The sequence below is a fragment of the Pan troglodytes genome, chromosome 18, assembly GCF_028858775.2.
Source record: "Pan troglodytes isolate AG18354 chromosome 18, NHGRI_mPanTro3-v2.0_pri, whole genome shotgun sequence".
Taxonomy (NCBI): Eukaryota; Metazoa; Chordata; class Mammalia; order Primates; family Hominidae; genus Pan; species Pan troglodytes.
This window is the reverse complement of record NC_072416.2, coordinates 31,897,567-31,916,253: the sequence shown is the minus strand read 5'-3', so window position 1 is coordinate 31,916,253 and position 18,687 is coordinate 31,897,567. Positions and strand designations below refer to the sequence as shown.

At 49.9% G+C, this 18,687-nt stretch overlaps 1 protein-coding gene across 24 annotated transcripts; it reads right to left on the bottom strand.

Moving 5' to 3' along the window:
* Nucleotides 1-188: 188 nt before the first annotated feature.
* On the bottom strand, nt 189-17,051 carry LOC112207590 (battenin-like). Of its 24 annotated transcripts, none has more exons than XM_063796951.1 (15): nt 16,769-17,028; nt 16,462-16,589; nt 16,227-16,308; nt 14,022-14,118; nt 13,323-13,394; nt 12,352-12,431; nt 12,146-12,231; nt 11,268-11,340; nt 11,037-11,180; nt 8,699-8,811; nt 7,331-7,377; nt 7,182-7,250; nt 7,032-7,087; nt 6,811-6,904; nt 201-396 (listed from the first exon to the last, which is right to left on the bottom strand). In XM_063796951.1, exons 2-15 carry the CDS (start codon nt 16,505-16,507, stop codon nt 286-288), a joined length of 1,170 nt encoding a protein of 389 aa, XP_063653021.1. In that variant the 5' UTR covers nt 16,508-16,589; nt 16,769-17,028; the 3' UTR covers nt 201-285. The 24 variants fall into 24 exon arrangements, 20 of the variants coding, with proteins under 20 accessions (XP_063653027.1, XP_063653029.1, XP_063653018.1 ...); XM_063796950.1 differs by having other exon boundaries at nt 16,462-16,583; nt 16,769-16,853; XR_010152327.1 differs by lacking the exons at nt 201-396; nt 7,182-7,250 and adding exons at nt 1,951-2,020; nt 4,378-4,499.
* Between the last annotated feature and the right edge of the window lie 1,636 nt (nt 17,052-18,687).

Here is an 18,687-nt window from a genome sequence, read left to right as displayed (position 1 = left end):
ATCCTACCGCGCGTTGGTGTCGGGATTTAAAACACGAAGATCGGCGGGGCGCAGTGGCTCACGCGTGTAATTACAGCATTAATAGGCATTAATAGTATAGAAGTAGATAATCCTGCCGGGTGCGGTGGCTCACTCACGCCTGTAATCCTAGCACTTTGGGAGAGCGAGGCAGGCGGATTACCCGAGGTCGGGAGTTCGAGACCAGCCTGACCAATATGGAGAAACCCCATCTCTACTAAAAATACAAAATTAGCCAGGCGTGGTGGTGCATGCCTGTAAGCCAAGCTACTCGGGAGGCTGAGGCAGGAGAATCACTTGAACCCGGGAGGCGGAGGTTGTGGTGAGCCGAGATCGAGCCATTGGACTCCAGCCTGGACAACAAAAGCGAAACTCCATCTCAAAAAAAAAAAAAAAAAGTAGACAATGCTAGCCAGGCACAGTGGCTCACTCCTGTAATTCCAACACTCTGGGAGGCTGAGGTGGGTGGATCACCTGAGGTCAGGAGTTCGAGACCAGCCTGGCCAATATGGCAAAACCGCGTGTCTACTAAAAAATACGAAAATTAGCCTGGCACAGTGTCACCTGCCTGTAATCCCAGCTACGTGGGAGGCTGAGGCTGGAGAATCACTTGAACCCAGGAGGAAGAGATTGCAGTGAGCAGAGATCACACCACTGCATTCCAGCCTGGGTGACAGAGCAAGACTCTGTCTCAAAAAAAAAAAAAAAAAAAAAGTAGACGATGCTAGATCTTGCAGGTCTTTATAGGCCTGTGGTTTGAAGCCGCCATCGGCAGAGGTTTTAGTGCAAGGGACTGTGTTACATTTTTCAAGGTGGTTTTGATATGGGAGCTGGACAGGGAAGTGCTGGGAACGGAAGAGCATGCTCATCCAAAGTGCTGGGATTATAGGCATGAGCTACCACACCTGGCCGTTTTATTTTTTATTGTGAAATATTTCAACAGACAAGAATAAAGATTATTCCAATGGACATCTATGTACTCACAACACACCCAGCACCATCAAAACTTAATATGAGGCTGGGCATGGTGGTTCATGCCTGTAATCCCAACACTTTGGGAGGCAGAGGTGGGCAGATCACTTGAGGTCAGGAATTCGAGACCAGCCTGGCCAACATGGTGAAACCCCATCTCTACTAAAAATACAAAAATTCACCTGGCATGGTGGCAGATGCCTGTAATTCCAGCTACTCAGGAGGCTGAGGCAGGAGAATTGCTTGAACCCTGAAGGTGGAGGTTGCAGTGAGCCAAGATCGTGCCACTGCACTCCAGCCTGAGTGACAGAGCAAGACTCTGTCTCCAAAAAAAAGTTAAAAAAAAAAAACAAGGTTCATTGTACATCTGTAAATCCATAAATATCTTTTTTTTTTTTTTTTTGAGATGGAGTTTTGCTCTTGTTGCCCAGGCTGGAGTGCAATGGTATGATCTTGGCTCACTTCAACCTCCGCCTCCCAGTTTCAAGCAATTCTCCTGCCTCAGCCTCCCAAGTAGCTGGGATTTACAGACGTGCACCACCACATCCAGCTAATTTTTGTATTTGTAATAGAGAAGGGGTTTCACCATGTTGTCCAAGCTGGTCTCGAACTCCTGACCTCAGGTGATCCACCCGCCTCGGCCTCCCAAAATGCTGGGATTACAGGCGTGAGCCACCACGCCCAGCTCTCTTTATTTCTAAATAATATGTGTACATTTTTACAAAATGAAAATGGTACAACAGAATACACAGGAAGAAAAAATAGACAGGAAAAAATGTTTCCTTCCTGCCCTGACCTCATGTTCATCAGCTTTTCTCTCTAGAAGCAAACACAATTGTCAGTTTATAGCATTATCTTCCAGATGTCCCTTTGTGCCCTCTCTCTCCATATCTCTCTTTGTGTACACACACACACACACACACACACACACACACACACAGAGTTGACTCTTGAACAATGTGTAGGTCTACGTATATGTGGATTTTATTCAATAAATACAGTCAATCCTCCATACAGGTGGGTTCCACATCTGGAATGAAATGTCAATCAAAAATAACAGTATTCACTGGATTTGAAACCCATGTATACCAAGGGCCCACATTTTGTAACCACAGGTTCCACAGGGGCAACTGCGGGACTTGAGTATGTACAGGTTTTGGTATCTCCCAGGAATCCTAGAACTAATCCCCTGAGGATACCAAGAAATGACTAGATAGAGACAGAAAGGATATAGATAGATGTATTGTATGTGTGTATGTATACATATGTGTGTGTATATATATATATTCAATATATATATATGAATTATATAGATCAGGGTATGTGTGTGTGTGTGTGTGTGTGCGTCTACCTGGAACATATCTGTCTCTACCATTGTTTCCTGCATCTTATTTCATTATTCATATATCTTGCAGCTCATTCTGTATCAGTGCATATGGCTCTGTCTCATTCTCTTTTTTTGTTTGGTTTTTGAGACAGAGTCTTGCTCTGTAGCCTAGGCTGGACATAATCTTGGCTCACTGCAAACTCCACCTCCTAGGTTCAAGCGATACTTCTGCCTCAGCCTCCTGAGTAGCTGCGATCACAGGTGCCTGCCACCACACCTAATTTTTGTACTTTTAGTAGAGATGAGAGCTCACCATGTTGGCCAGGCTGGCCTTGAACTCCTGACCTCAAGTGGTCCGCCTGCCTTTGCTTCCCAAAGTGCTGGGATTAAAGGCACGAGCCACCACACCCAGCCTGATTGCCTTTTAAAAGTATTCATAATAGGCTGGGTGTGGTGGCTCATGCCTGTAATTCCAGCACATTGGGAGGCTGAGGTGGGTGGATCACCTGAGGTCAGGATTTCGAGACCAGCCTGGCCTGGTCTCTACTAAACATGGTAAAACCCCATCTCAACTAAAAATACAAAAATTATCTGGGTGTAGTGGTCCTGTAGTCCCAGCTACTTGGAAGGCTGAGGCAGGAGAATCACTTGAACCTGGGAGGCAGAGGCTGCAGTGAGCCAAGATCGCAGCACTGCACTCCAGCCTGGGAAACAGAGAGAGACTCCATCCCAAAAAAAAAAAAAAAAAAAAAATTCTCAACCTCAGCCTGGTGCAGTGGCTCATGCAGGTAATACCAGCACATTGGGAGACCAAGGTGGGATGATCACTTGAGGCCAGGAGTTCGAGACCAGCCTGGGCAACATAACAAAACTCCGTCTCTACAAAAAATTTAAAAATTAGTTGAGCATGGTGGCACGCACCTGCAGTCCCAGCTACTCGGGAGTCTGAGACAGTAGGATTGCTTGAACCCAGGAGGTGGAGGCTGCAGTAAGCTATGATTGTGCCACTGCACTCCAGCCTGGGTGACAGAGCAAGATCCTGTCTCATAAAAAAAAAAAAAAAAAAATGGAGGCTTCTTAAAGGAAGTGGGACCATCGAAACCAGGATTTCTCAATTGCAGCACTCTTGGCATTTGGTGCTGGTTGTTCTGCATGGTGAGGGCTGTCCTGTATATGGCAGCGCATTTAGCAGGATCCCTGGCCTCTGCCCGCTAGATGCCCATAGCATCCCTCAGTTGTGACAACCAAAGCATGCCTGCAGACGTTGCCAAACATCCCCTGGGCAGCAAAATTGCCCCTGTTTGAAAAACCGTTGGTTCACGATGGTAAAACAAGGTGGGAGTAGCCGGGCATCCTATTCAGCTGGGCTCGAACTCCTGGTCTCAAGCAGTCGCTGCCCCCCTGCCTCAGCCTCCCAAAGTGCTGGGATTATAGGCAGGAGCCACCGCACCTGGCCAGGAAGCCTCTTTGATCCCCACCCCAGGGTGTAGGTCCCACCTCTGTGCCCCAGTCTCTCAAGGAGGTGCCATCCTCCCAGCCCTGACCACGCCACATTGCCTCTTGTGCAGTGTGTAGGCCTCCTCTGGCGGTTCATACTTTTCGTATATGTAAGAATCGCCTGGGGATCTAGGTACAAATGCCCCAAGCGGGGCTTACCCTAGAGGTCCTAATTCATTAAATCTGAGGTGGACTTAAAGATGAGCATTAAAAAGGACACACCTCTAGCCAGGTGTGGTGGCTCACACCTGTAATCCCAGCACTTTGGAAGGCCAAGGCGGGTGGATCACCTGAGGTCAGGAGTTCAAGACCAGCCTGGCCAACATGGCGAAACCCCATCTCTACTAAAAAATACAAAAATTAGCCAGGTGTGGTGGCACGTGCCTGTAATCCCAGCTACGCAGGAGGCTGAGGCAGAAGAATCGCCTGAACCTGGGAGGCGGAGGTTGCAGTGAGCCAAGATCACGCCATTGTACTCTAGCCTGAGCTACAAGAGCGAAACTCTGTCTCTAAAAAACAAAACAAAACAAAACAAAACAAAAAATGGGCGTGGTGGAGCGCACCTGTAATCCCAGCTACTCGGAAGGCTGAGGCTTGAGAATCGCTTGAATCTGGGAGGCAGGGGTTGCAGTGAGCCAAGATTGCACCGCTACATTCCAGCCTGGGCAACAGAGCGAGACTCCATCTCAAAAAACAAAACAAAACAAAAAACATTATAGCTAAAAACATGTAGCTTAAAACCATAAGCTACATGTTTCAGTGGTATCTACAAGCACCCTGAGTTATAAATTTGGGGTTTTCTGGGTACAAACCCTGGGCTTGCAGCACTGCTCAGATAAATAAGGAAGGAGGCTGGAGGATATTTACATGCTTTGCCATAATATGAAAGTGTAATCTTTTTTTTTTGAGATAGGGTCTCACCCAGGCTGGGGTACAGTGGCATGATTATGGCTCACTGCAGCCTGGAACTCCTGGGCTAAAGCGATCCTCCTGCCTCAGCCTCCCGAGTAGCTGGGATTACAGGTGAATGTCACCACACCCTGTTGTTGTTTTTTGTAGAGATGAGGTCTCGTGATGTTACCCAGGCTGCTCTCTCAAACTTCTGGGCTCAAGCAATTCTCCCACCTGGCTTTTTTTTTTTTTTTTTTTAATTTTTTGTAGAGGTGGGGGGTCTCACTATGTTGCCCAGTCTGGTCTCAAGCTCCTGGCTTCAAGTGATCCTCCCACCCTAGCCTCCAAAAGCATTGGGATTACAGGTGTGAGCCACAACACCTAGCCTAAAGTATAATCTCTATTTCTGTATTTTGCTATCACAGAATTGAGTTCCTAAGTCTTTTTTTTTTGGAGATGGAGTCTCGCTCTGTGGCCCAGGCTGGAGTACAGTACTGCAATCTCGGCTCACTGCAACCTCCATATCCGGGGTTCAAGCAATTCTCCTGCCTCAGCCTAGCGAGTAGCTGAGATGACAGGCAGGTGCCACCACGCCCAACTAATTTTTGTATTTTTAGTAGAGACGGGGTTTCACTGTGTTGGCCAGACTGGTCTCAAACTCCTGATCCTGACCTCAGGTGATTCACCTGCCTTGGCCTCCCAAAGTGCTGGGATTACAGGTGTGAGCCACCAGGACTGGCCAAGTTCCTAAATTTCAAAGGCAGAGGACTTTCCTGTCACAGTTGACAGTTTATTGTAACAGTTACCTGCAGGGGCTGTGGATTTGTAACCTTGAAACAATGAATGCTGGTTATATGAAACTCCTTTTATTAGACTGTTGTAAGGAAGGGTGTTTGCGCCCTTAAAGCTGTAAACTACTGTTTGCCAAGGGCAGTTGAATTTGCTCACCACCCTCAAGATAAATAACCCACTGACTTCAAAGTCACCAATTCTATTATAATTAACTATCTAGAATAAAAGAACTGTACATTTTCTTATAGTTAGAAACATTATTTGAAAGCCTGTCTCTTTGCCTGAGGTAAATGACCTATGATCATGCCACTGTACTCCAGCCTAGGCGACAGAGGAAGGTTCCGACTTTTCCTTTCTTTTTTCTTTTTCTGGGAGACAGGGTCTCGCTCTATTGCCTAGGCTGGAGTGCAGTGGCATGACCTTGGTTACTGCAGCCTTGACCTCATGGGTTCAAGTGATCCTCCCACCTCAGCTTCCCAGTAGCTAAGACTACAGGTGTGCGCCACTGCACCTGGCTAATTTTTGTAGAGATGTGATTGTGCCATGTTGCCCAGGCTGGACTTGAACTACCAAGCTCAAATGATCCACCTGCCTCAGCCTCCCATAGTGCTGGGATTACAGGCATGAGCCACCTGGCCCGGCCCAATCCCAATGCTTACAACACACACACACACACACACACACTACAAAATCTTGTTCTTCGATTCTTTCTCTCATCTCTATTTCTTACAACTACCCTGAAAAATAGGTATTGGCCACACCCAATTTATACATGAGGAAATTGAGGCTCAGAGAGGTTCTGAGACCTGCCCTAAGTCACACAGTGGCTGAGTACTGAAGCTCAGTTTTGCTTGGCTCCTGAGACTATACATTTTACATGGAGCTCTGCTGGACTTTGGTTCCCTGTGCTAAGAAATGATAGTGTACAATTTACACTTCCCTGTAATCCCAGCACTTTGGGAGGCTGAGGCCGGCAGATCACCTGAGGTCAGGAGTTCAAGACCAGCCAATATGGCAAAATCCCATCTCTACTAAAAATACAAAAATTAGCCAGGTATGGTGGCGGGCACCTGTAATCCCAGCTACTCAGGAGACTGAGGCAGGAGAGTCACTTGAACCCGGGAGGCAGAGGTTGCAGTAAGCCAAGACTGCGCTACTGCACTCCAGCCTGGACGACAGAGCGAGACTCTGTCTCAAAAAAAAAAAAAAAAATTTACACTTCCCACTGATAGTGGGAAGCAGGGGGTTTGGGGAAGCTGGGAGCCAAGCTGGGAGCCAAGGTGGGAGTGAAGTGAGGGGCAGGGGTTTGGTACCTGCAGCAGGGCCAGGGCCCAGGTGAAACGGATGCGACAGCAGCGGAGAGAAGAGCGGGAGGCAAAGACGCCAGCCTGGTACAGCATCTGGTACCTGAGGTTAGGGTTGAGGGTAGGAGAGGAGGCTCCTCCAGGGCCATCCCGCTCCCCCCAGTGCCTACTGGGCAGCGCAGCTGCATCACCACGGCGCCCTCCCAGCCCACTGCCCTCGCTCCTCTTACCAGCGGTATTGCTGAGCGTGACTCAGGGAAGTGTTCCGGAAAAAGAGGAGTTCAAACTGCAACAAATACCAGACAGGGGAGATGGACGGGGCCGTGTGGGTCCCAGCCCCAATCGCCACCTCCACACCCCTCCTAGCACCCCTCACGTACAAGTCCCTGGTTAATGAAATACTCGGCAAAGTAAACTACGACCAAGGGAACAATGTACCACAGCAGACCCTGGAAAAGGCAGAAGATATAAGCGGGGGGCCTGGAGGTGAGCAAGCCCCACAGGGACATACCCCAGCCATCATCCGAACCTTGAACACTGTCCACCTTTCCCGAAGGGAGAGGCTGGAGCTGGAGCCTGCAGGGGAACAGAGAGAGAAGGGCAGATGAAGTTTTCACACTGAAGACTCGGCAAAGAGGCACCGGTATGACAGAATTAACCAGACCACGCAACAGTGGGAACTCACTTACATGCCACTGGATTGGACACTTAAAAATGGTTAAAATGGCTGGGCGCAGTGGCTCATGCTTGTAATCCCAGCACCTTGGGAGACTGAGGTGGGCGGATCACCTGAGGTCAGGAGTTCAAGACCACCCTGGCCAACATGGAGAAACCCCATCTCTACTAAAAATACAAAAATTAGCCATGTGTGGTGGCAGGTGCCTGTAGTCCCAGCTACTCGGGTGGCTGAGGCAGGAGAATCACTTGAACCCGGGAGGCAGAGGTTGTAGTGAGCTGAGATTGCGCCATTGCACTCCAGCCTGGGCAACAAGAGCAAAACTCCGCCTCAAAAAAATAAAGTAAGATAAAAAATAATAAAATGGTAAACTTCAAGTAATATACATACTTTATCATGATGAAAATAAAAGCTAACCAGGTGAGACCTCTTCACGTCTCTTTGATTTTTAATTTTTTTTTATTTTTTGAGACAGAGTCTCACTCAGTTGCCCAGGCTGCAGTGCAGTGGTGCAATCTCAGCTCACTGCAGCCTCTGCCTCCTGGGTTCAAGTGATTCTCGTGCCTCAGCTTCCCGAGTGGCTGGGACTACAGGCATGCACCACCACACCTGGCTAATTTTTTTATTTTTAGTAGAGACGGGGTTTTACCATGTTGGCCAGACTGGTCTCAAACTCTTGATCTCAGATGATCCATCTGCCTCAGCCTCCCAAAGTGCTGGGATTACAGGTGTGAACCACCACGCCCGGCCAATGTCTCTTGTACAGCTCCACAGATGGCCATTGGCCCACCCTGCCCAGTCTCACTGGCCATTCTCTGGTTCTAGAACATCCCAGCTTATCCCCACCGCAGGGCCTCAGCACTTGTGATTGGAATGCCTGGCACATGGTAAGTACTCAATTAATATCCCTCCTTCTCTCCCTCCCTTCCTTCCTTTCTTTTCTTTTCTTTTTTTTGCGACAAGGTCTTGCTCTGTTGCCCAGGCTGGACTCAGACTTCTGAGCTCAAGCGGTCCTCCTGCCTCAGCCTCCCAAAGTGCTGGGATATTACAGGCGTGAGCCACTGTGCTCGTCCTCAACAAGTATTTCTCAAATAGACAAAGGCTTTTCCCATAACCAGTACACTCACTCTCTTTCCCCTCTTAGCTTTGCCTATTGCAGAGAGGAAAAGGCCAAACCCAGAGAGAAAGAAAGTGACCTCTCTGAGGGTCTGTGTCTCCTACCTGGCTTCGACTCCGGGGCCTTGGTTCTTATGAGGGGCTGCCGGGCTGCGCTCTCTGCCTCTTCTTCCCCTCCAGGGTCCTGGGCCTCAGGAGATGTGAGCAACAAGAAATAGCTAGGAGTAGGATGAAGGCAGGGTCAGAAAACCCTACTGGCTGGGAAGGTCCCCAGGGACCATCTAGGCCACTTTTCCCAGGGAACACCTCTACCTTTGAACACTTCCAAAGATGGGTAGCTCACTGCCTCTAAGGCTTCTACGCTGTGCGGGAGAGCTCCAATTGTGGACAAAGGCTTCCTTCTTTGGAGCTGAATTTATCTCCTTGTTCCTATTCATGGGCCTTCATTTTGTTTTGATTTTTTTCAGAGACAGGGTCTTTCTCCAGCATCCAGGCTGGAATGCAGTGGTGCAATCATAGCTCACTGCAGCCGCGACCTCCCAGGCTCAAGCAATCCTCCCGCCTCAGCCTCCCAAGTAGTGGGGACTACAGGCATGTGCCACCAAGCCTGCCTCATATTTTCCATTTTTTGTATAAATGGAGTCTCGCTATGTTGCCCAGGCTGGTCTCAAATTTCTAGCCTCTAGTGGTCCTCCAGCCTCAGCCTCCTAAAGCACTGGGATTACAGCTGTGAGCCACTGTGCTCAGCAGGCCCTTGTTCGGACTGCTGGCTCATACCTAGCGAGTCAGTTCTGTTTTCTGGCCATTATTATTCTAATGGTTGCTCTAGCTCCCATTAATTGTACGTTCACTCTGTGCTAGGCCAGAACTTCCTCGATTTTAGTCACTTAGGTTCTGGCTTCATGTTATTTGCCATATCCATATTCCTCCTGTATATATATATTTTTACTTAATATTTTTCTTTAAATGGACTCACTTTTTCTACTTAGACTTGACCTAAGCACTAATCTTGTGAAGGGCCAGGTGTGTCTGGCTAGTTCAAAGTGTGTGTGTTTTTTTTTTTTTTAGACGGAGTCTCGCTCTGTTGCCCAGCCTGGAGTGCAGTGGCACAATCACGGCTCACTGCAACCTCTGCCTCCTGGGTTCAAGCGATTCTTCTCCTCAGCCTCCCAAGTAGCTGGGACTACAGGCAACCGCCACCAAGCCTGGCTAATTTTTGTATTTTTAGTAGAGACGGGGTTTCACCATATTGGCCAGGCTGGTCTCAAACTCCTGACCTCGTGGTGCGCCCGCCTCGGCCTCCCAAAGTGCTGGGATAACAGGTGTGAGCCACCATGCCCGGCCAAAGTGTTTTGTAATATGCATGAAAATACACAGAACTAATCAGGCCGGGCACGGTGGCTCACGCCTGTATTCCTAGCATTATGGGAGGCCAAGGCAGGTGGATCACTTGAGGTCAGGAGTTTGAGACCAGCCTGGCCAACACAGTGAAACCCCGTCTCTACTAAAAATATAAAAAATTAGCCAGGCATGGTGGCATGGGCCTGTAGTCCCAGCTACTCGGGAGGCTGAGGCAGGAGAATCACTAGAGCCCAGGAGGCCGAGGCTGCAGTGAGCTGAGATCACACCAGTCACTGCACTCCAGCCTGAGTGACACAATGAGACTCCGTCTCAAAAAAAAAAAAAAAAAAAAAAAGGGAGTCACCATGGTTCAGGCCGGTTGCCCTGGCACGCAGGCAGGCAAGGCTACACATTCGAGGCCAACCTGGTCAACACTGATTAAAAAAAAAAAAAAAAAAAAGGAACTAATCAAATAAAGTCCACCCTCATCCTACTTCTAATCACCTTGGGAACCACACTGTGCTGAATGCATTACCCTCATCACCTCCAAGGAAAGCAAGAACAACTGCCATTTGAGATATGGGGAAACTGAGGGTTCAGAGAGGTGGAGTAACTCGTTCAACACTACAAAGCTAAAAAGTGGCAGCTCCAGGACTCACACCTGGGGCTATCAGAGTCCAGATTCCGCCTCCCTTCACAGCAAGGTAGGGACTTGAAGATTGCAATCATAATCAAGTTTTCTTTTCTTTCTTTCTTTCTTTTTTTCTTCCTGAGACAGAGTCTCACTCTGTCGCCCGGGCTGGAGTGCAATGGCACGATCTCGGCTCACTGCCACCACTGCCTCCGGGGTTCAAGCGATTCTCCTGCCTCAGCCTCCTGAGTAGTTGGGACTACAGGCACCCGCCACCACACCTGGCTAATTGTTGTATTTTTAGTAGAGACGGGGTTTCACCATGTTGGCCAGGCTGGTTTCCTGACCTTAGGCGATCCGCCCTCCTTGGCCTCCCAAAGTGCTGGGATTACAGGCGTGAGCCACCACACCCAGCCATGGCCAAGTTTTCTCTCCTTGGACCCCTCTCCCTCCCGGCTCAGGGCAGCTCACCTGGCCAGCAGCAGGGCAGGGATACCCAGCATGGACAGCAGGGTCTGCTGAGGGGAGAGGCCAGCCTGGGTGAGGCCCAGGTAGGACAGGGCCCCCAGCAGCCCAGCTCCCCCAGTCCCTGAGGACCACCAGGAGATCACGGCCCTGGGAAGGAGAACACAGGAACATTCAGGAGGACCTATGCTGACCATGGGACAGCCTCTCCCCACACTCCCTGCTCCACCTGCTTACCTGGGGTAGAAGGCAGTGAGGGAGAGGAAGGTGACCTCCCCAAGGCCTGATGAGATGCTAGCGAAGACCACACCTGGGGGGAGGACAAGCACTGGGATGGTCACACCTCACCTTGCCACACTGCCCAGGCCTCTAATGTGTCTGGCCATGGCCTCCTCAGTATCAGCTCATAGAGGCTCCAATAGATCCCATGCATAGGCCAGGTTCCAGGTCTGAGGCAGAGCCCCACTCCCTTGCATGTCCCTTCATGGAGAGTGGCACCTCCATCCACCCAGTTATCAGACCAGGGGCAGACATGCACCCTTGATGTCTCTGCCCCTTCATCAGTCTTTTTCTTTTCTTTTCTTTTTGGAGACGGAGTCTCGCCCTGTCACCCAGGCTGGAGTACAGTGGCGTGATCTCGGCTCACTGCAACCTCTGCCTCCCAGGTTCAAGAGATTCTCCTGCCTCAGCCTCCCGAGTAGCTGGGATTACAGGCTCCTGCCACCACACCCAGCTAATTTTTGTATTTTTGGTAGAGACGGGGTTTCTCCATGTTGGCCAGGCTGGTTTCAAACTCCTGACCTCAGGTGATCTGCCTGCCTTGGCTTTCCAAAGTGCTGGGATTATAGGCATGAGTCACTGTGCCTGGTCCATCACAGAGTCTTGACTTTGTTCACCTCAATCTCCATCTAATTCATCCATTTTCTCCCATCTCCTCCACTGCCTACCCCTCCAAATTGTCCCAGTCTCCCATCTCCTACTGCTGATAGCCCTAGCAGGCTTCTAAGGGTGACAGAATGAATCCCTTTCCTCTGGGAGGCTGGGGAGACTCTTCCCACAAATGCTCTGATGCGGTTCCTCGGGGCTCCCCATCTGACACAGAACCACACACTCACCACACAGGCTGGTCCCCACAGAATGAGAAAAGGCAACCAGGACGAAGCTTCCAGCAGCACAAATCCCACTGACGAGAACCCGGGGGCTGAGGGGGTGAGAAGGGAAGGGAGGGGGAAGGTCGGTCTCTACTCTCAGCATCTCAGCCATCCCGGCCTCCCCTTTCTCAGCTCCTGCCCACCCTGCCTCCCACTACCCTCACCCAGACCTGTAGGGCAGCAGGTGAAGGCCAAGAGGAGCCAACAATTTGATGACGAGTGTGGGGAGGATGTCCGCCAGGAGCACAGCCTGGGACAGGAGAATAGAGTGAGACCGCAGAGCTTCCAGGGGACAACCCTCCCAACCACGTGGCCAAGGAGAGGCAGGAGCTGGCCAAACAGGCCTGCTACAAACACAGGCTCTGGAGTCAGGCACGCCTGGGTTCAAGTCTCAGCTCTGCCACTCCTTAGTTGTGTGTCAAGAGTTTATACTCTCTGAGCTTCAGTTTCCTCATCTGGAAAATGGGAATATCATAGCGCCTAGCTCACAGGACTGCTGTGTGGCTTAAACGAGCTAATATATGCTACAGACAGAAAGGACTCAGAAACTATATATATATATATATATATATACACACACACACATATATATATATATATATATATTTTGAGAGTGAGTCTCATTCTGCCACCCAGGCTGGAGTGTAGTGGCTCGATCTTGGCTCACTACAACCTCCAACTCCTGGGTTCAAGTGATTCTCCTGCCTCAGCCTCCCGAGTAGCTGGGATTACAGGCGTGCACCACCATGCCTGGCTAATTTTTGTATTTTTAGTACAGATGGGGTTTCACCATGTTGGCCAGGCTGGTCTTGAACTCCTGGTCTCAAGTGATCCATCCGCCTCAGCCTCAGAAATTATATTAAGGTCTCAATTATTATACATATATATATATTTTAATTTTTTTCCTTAAGATGGGGGTCTCACTATACTGCCCAGGCTGGTCTCAAACTCCTAGGCTCAAGTGATCCTCCCACCTTGGTCTCCCAAAGTGCTGGGATTACAAGTGTGAGCCAGTGCGCCCAGCCCAGGTCTCAACTGTTTTAATCATGACAGTCCCAGCTGGGTAGTGAAGGGCTGGGAGTGGGGTCTATAGACCCAGGGGCCCTGGGTCAGGCAAGGACCAGGTGAGATGAGTACGCACAGCCGTAGAGACAGAGTTGCAGTCAAATCGTGATGAGCTGTTGTGGGGCATCGGCGTTGGGCCTGGGTCCACCTAATGGGAGAAAAGCATGTCTTTCACCCTGGAGGCAGAGGGATAGACACACAGAGCCTGGCTCCCGTCCCAGCTCTGCCTTCACTTGAAGGATGGCTTTGGGTCAGCAGTGACTGACTTCTCAGGACCTCAGCGTCTCTGCATGCACAATGAAGAGGGGGTTTCCATATGAGTCTCACACTACTAGACCACAGGCCACAGATGGCCCTGTAAATGGACTTTGTTTAGATAATACATTCAAGAGCTTTCTTTTTTTTGAGATGGAGTCTCACTCTGTTGCCCAAGCTAGAGTGCAGTGGTGTGATCTTGGCTCATTGCAACTTCCACCTCCTGGCTTCAAGCAATTCTCCTGCCTCAGCCTCCTGAATAGCTCAGACTACAGGTGTGTGCCACCACACCCAGCTAGTTTTTGTATTTTTAGTAGAGTCGGAGTTTCACCATGTTGGCCAGGCTGGTCTCGAACTCCTGACTTCAAGTGATCCGCCCGCCTCAGCCTCCCAAACTGCTGGGATTACAGGTGTGAGCCACTGCGCCCAGCCAGAGACTGGAAACTTTACCCCACCTTGTCCCACCCCCTCATCTTCCCACAGGGACTAACCATGGTGGTGGTGGTAGAGAGTCACTTACATGGCTCTGGTTTCCCGATGTCCTCTTGTGGCTAAGGATGTCGTGGGCGGCACTCAGCATCACCACATAAGAGAAGTTGTTGCAAAGGCCCAGCAGCCTGGAAGGAGCAGGACAGGTCTCAACTCCCTCCTCATCCTGCAGCCATCTGTAGCCTTTGTGCCAAACCTTCCCTTACCTGTGCCCTTCAATCAGCCCCCTCTTTTTTTTCCCTCCATCACCAGATCCCATCCTCATTCAATGTTGGGGTCAAAAATACAGGCTTTGGTGCTTGGGCAAGATAGCGAGACCCCCATCTCTACAAAAAATTTAAAAATTAGCCAGGTGTGGTGGCTTGCACTGTAGTCCCAGCTACTTGGGAGGCTGAGGTGGGAGGACTGCTTGAGTCCAGGAGTCAGAGGCTGCAGTGAACTGTGATCATGCCACTGCACTCTAGCCTGGGTGACAGAGCAAGACCCTGTCACAAAAATAAAAAATAAAAAGGAAGAGGCCGAGTGCAGTGGCTCACACCTGTAATTCCCGCACTTTGAGGGGCCGAGGCGGGCGGATCGCCTGAGGTCAAGAGTTCGAGACCAGCCTGAGCAGTATGGAGAAACCCCATCTCTACTAAAAAATACAAAATTAGCTGGGCGAAGTTGCACATGCCTGTAATCCTAGCTACTCAGGAGGCTGAGGCAGGAGAACCACTTGAACCCGAAAGGCGGAGGTTGCAGTAAGCCGAGATTGTGCCATTGCACTCCAGCCTGGGCTACAAGAGCAAGACTCTATCTCAAAAAAAAAAAAAAAAAAAAAAAAAAAAAAGGAGAGTGGTCACAGAGAATTTCTGGGAGAGGCCTTGGAGGCTGGAAGTGAATCCAAGTCTGTGATCCCAAAGCCCCCTATGTCATGGCGGGGCACGGTGGCTCACGCCTGTAATCCCAGCACTTTGGGAAGTGGAGGCAAGCGGATCACCTAAGGTCAGGAGTTCCAGACCAGCCTGACCAACATGGTGAAATCCTGTCTTTACTAAAAATACAAAAAATTAGCTGTGTCTGGTGGCACGCGCCTGTAATCCCAGCTACTCGGGGAGCTGAGACAGGAGAATTGCTTGAACCTTGGAGGTGGAGGTTTTGGTGAGCCGAGATTGTGCCACTGCTCTCCAGCCTGGGTGATAGAGTGAGACTCTGTCTCAAAAATAAAATAAAATTAAAAAAAAAAAAAAGCTGGGCGCGGTGGCTCACACCTGTAATCCCAGCACTTTGGGAGGCCGAGGCGGGCGGATCACGAGGTCAGGAGATCGAGACCATCCTGGATAACGCGGTGAAACCCCCATCTCTACTAAAAATACAAAAAAATAGCCGGGCGTGGTGGCAGGCGCCTGTAGTCTCAGCTACTCCGGAGGCTGAGGCAGAAGAATGGTGTGAACCTGGGAGGCGGAGTTTGCAGTGAGCCGAGATTGCGCCACTGCACTCCAGCCTGGAGGACAGAGAGAGACTCCGGCTCAAAGCAAAAAAAAAAAAAAAAAAAAAGGTTCAGGCCCGGCATGGTGGCTCATGCTTGTAATCTCAGCACTTTGGAAGGTTGAGGTAGGAGGATCACTTGAGGCCACGAGTTTGAGACCAGCCCAGGTCCCATAGTGAGACCCCCATCTCTATAAAAAAATTTAAAAATTAGGCAGATGCGGTGGTGCACACCTGTAGCCACACCTACTTGGAGGCTGAGGTGGGAGAATCACTTGAGCCCAGGAGTTCCAGGCTGCAGGGAGCTGTGATTGCACTACTGCATTCCAACCTGGGCAACAGAGCAAGACCCTGTCTCAAAAAGAAAAAAAAATAAGATAAAATAAAATAAATTAAAAAAATAAAAAGTTTTAGTAGTGATGCATTTATTTAAACGTTCATTAGGAAAACGTTGGTTTTCCAAGTGGAGTCGTGATTTAAAGTTTTCTTTTTAAAAATATGTGCATTAAAAAACGTTAAGGCTGAATTGGCTGGAAGAAAAAAGTAAATAATCCTACAGGTGGTAGGTATGAGGATCTTGCTAAATCCGGAAGGTGATAAGGAGTGAAGTTTGGAAATTTTACATGCTGCCCCCGGGGCAAACCAGTGGATTCAGTAAATATTTCTGGGTTCAGCTCCTTTGCGCAGCTTAACTCTTTCTTCCCCCTTTCCTCCGGTCACTTCCCTCTTCTCATGCCATTGTCACTTGCTGAAGTCTCAGGCCACTCACCAGAAGCCCACCGCGTTCTTCCAATGCGCGCCCTGATGATGGTCCAACAGAGGGAGCCGGGGCTCCGGGACGGTCTCCTCCCCTGGGAGAGCGAGAAGAGGGCATGACCCCCACCTACTCTCAGGTGCACGACCGCTCCATGCGTGTCCTCCTGGGGCCGAGTCAGCTCTCATTCCCCTCAGGTGGGCTGCGAGCCAGAGGTGGTCGTTCCATGAGGGTGGGCGGGAATACTCACCCTCGGAATCCGAAAAGCGCCGCCGCGAGCCTGCACAGCCTCCCATCGCATCAAGTTCAGGTCCCCCGAGGGTCCAGGGTCATAGAGTGTCCAAAGGGGGCTCCCACGGGAGGGATAAGGGTCTGCGACTGGTGACAAGGATCAACGCCCGATTGCCGGTCCCAGATCCGCCTTGTCTAGGGCACTCGCGCCCCGCGATCCATCAAGAAAGCTGGGGGCTCCATCTCGAGCGCCCTACGACCCACCACGCCCCACCCATCGTACTCTGCCCCCGCCCCGTCTACAGCAGGGACCCTGAGGCCTGTACCTTTAAAAGCAGCAGAATGTTCTGCACTATGCAGAGGCCGTTTGTCGGATCACGTGACAGCACCCGCGTGTTCCCCCATCACGTGCTCAGAGGTTTTCCCTACTTCCGGGTCCTCTCTGTCTTCGCTTTGGGCCTTCTCGGCTTCGGAGCGTGAGAAAGGGAGGGGCTGGAGAACCCTGGAACCGCAGGTTTTAAACTGGAGCAGGTGGGAGCAGCAAGCAGAGCCGTGACCTTAGATCAGTGGCGCCCAAGACCGAGACAGTAGCCTGCCAGCACCAGTTATGGCTGTGGGAGGCTTCAGCTCCTTTCCTTCAGCACTCACTTGCCAGAAACAAATATGGCCACCTGCCTACTCCCTTTTTTTTTTTTTTTTTTTTTTTTTTTTTGAGGCAGGACTGTTTCTGGTTGCGAACAAAGACGACCAGCTTCAGGTCATTCTTATCCCCATCTGTTGACCTTACAAATTGTTTTAGAGACCTAAGTAAACATAACACTCATCTAAAGGGATTTCCTGAATGATCTATTGGCAGTATCCAAGATGTTAAGAGATCCCTATTTCCAAATTATCCTAGAACCAAAAAATATCACAGCACTTCAACCCCTGGTGTTACAGATGAGAAAACCAAGGTACAAATATATATATATAAAACAAAATTAGCCGGGCATGGTGGCGCATTCCTGTAGTCACAGGTACCTTGGAAGCTGAGGTGGGAGGATCACTTGTGCCCAGGAGGTTGAAGCTACAGTGAGCTATGATCACGCCACTGCACTCCAGCCTGGGTGACAGAGTGAGATCCTGTCTCAAAAAAAGAAAAAGTAAAAAATAAAATAAAATAAATATATATATATGAAAAAAATTGGAAAGTTGCTGACAATCATTCATACAATGTTAGACCTAAAGGTGACCTTAGAGACCTGTATGGTGATAAGAAATAGAGCACCAGAGGCAGGGAGCCATTGGGTTGGCTCCAGGCTGCTGCAGGATTCCTGCCTCCATCAAAGGTGGTGCTGAGACCAGATTTTTTTTTTTTTTTGACAGGGTTTTGCTCTGTTCCCCAGGCTGGAGTGCAGTGGCAGGATCTTGGTTTGCTGCAACCTTGACCTCCCAGGCTCAGGTGATCCTCCCACCTCAGCCTCCCGAGTAGCTGGGACAGCAGGTGCGCACCACTGTGCCCAGCTAATTTCTGTATTTTTTTGTAGAGACTGGATTTTGCCACGTTGCCCAGGGTGGCCTCAAACTCCTGAGCTCAAGCAGTCCACCTGCCTTGGCTTCCCAAAGTGCTAGGACTACAGGCGTGAGCCACTGCACCTGGCCAGACTAAATGATTTTAAGGCCTAAGATTCTGATGCTGTGATTTCATAGAATTGCCCTAATTGGAATAGGAAAGTGGGGCTGGGGAGGGGAGAAGGAGGGTATGGGGAAGAGAAGTAGAGCAAGGTCACTTTATGTAGTTCCAAATAAGGAATCATACCCTTACCTTCTTCTAGGTGGAAAGCGGCATCCTGCATTTTCTTTTTGTCCTTGGCCTCATCTCTGCTATGGGCTGTGCCACCTCTATATGCTCTTTCTCACCACCAGGCCTTCAGAATGCAGTTGGAAATGTGCCCTCTCGTCTGGGTGTGGTGGCTCATGCCTGTCATCCCAGCACTTTGGGAGGCCAAGGTGGGCAGATCACCTGAGGTCAGGAGTTCGAAACCAGCCTGGCTAACATGGTGAAACCCTGTCTCTACTAAAGATACAAAAATTAACCAGGTGTGGTGGCACGCACCTGTAATCCCAGCTACTTGGGAGGCTGAGGCAGGAGAATCACTTGAACCCAGGAGGCAGAGGTTGCAGTGAGCTGAGACTGCGCCACTACACTCCAGCCTGGGTGACAGACTGAGACTGTCTCAAAACAAAAAAAAGAAAAGAAAAGAAA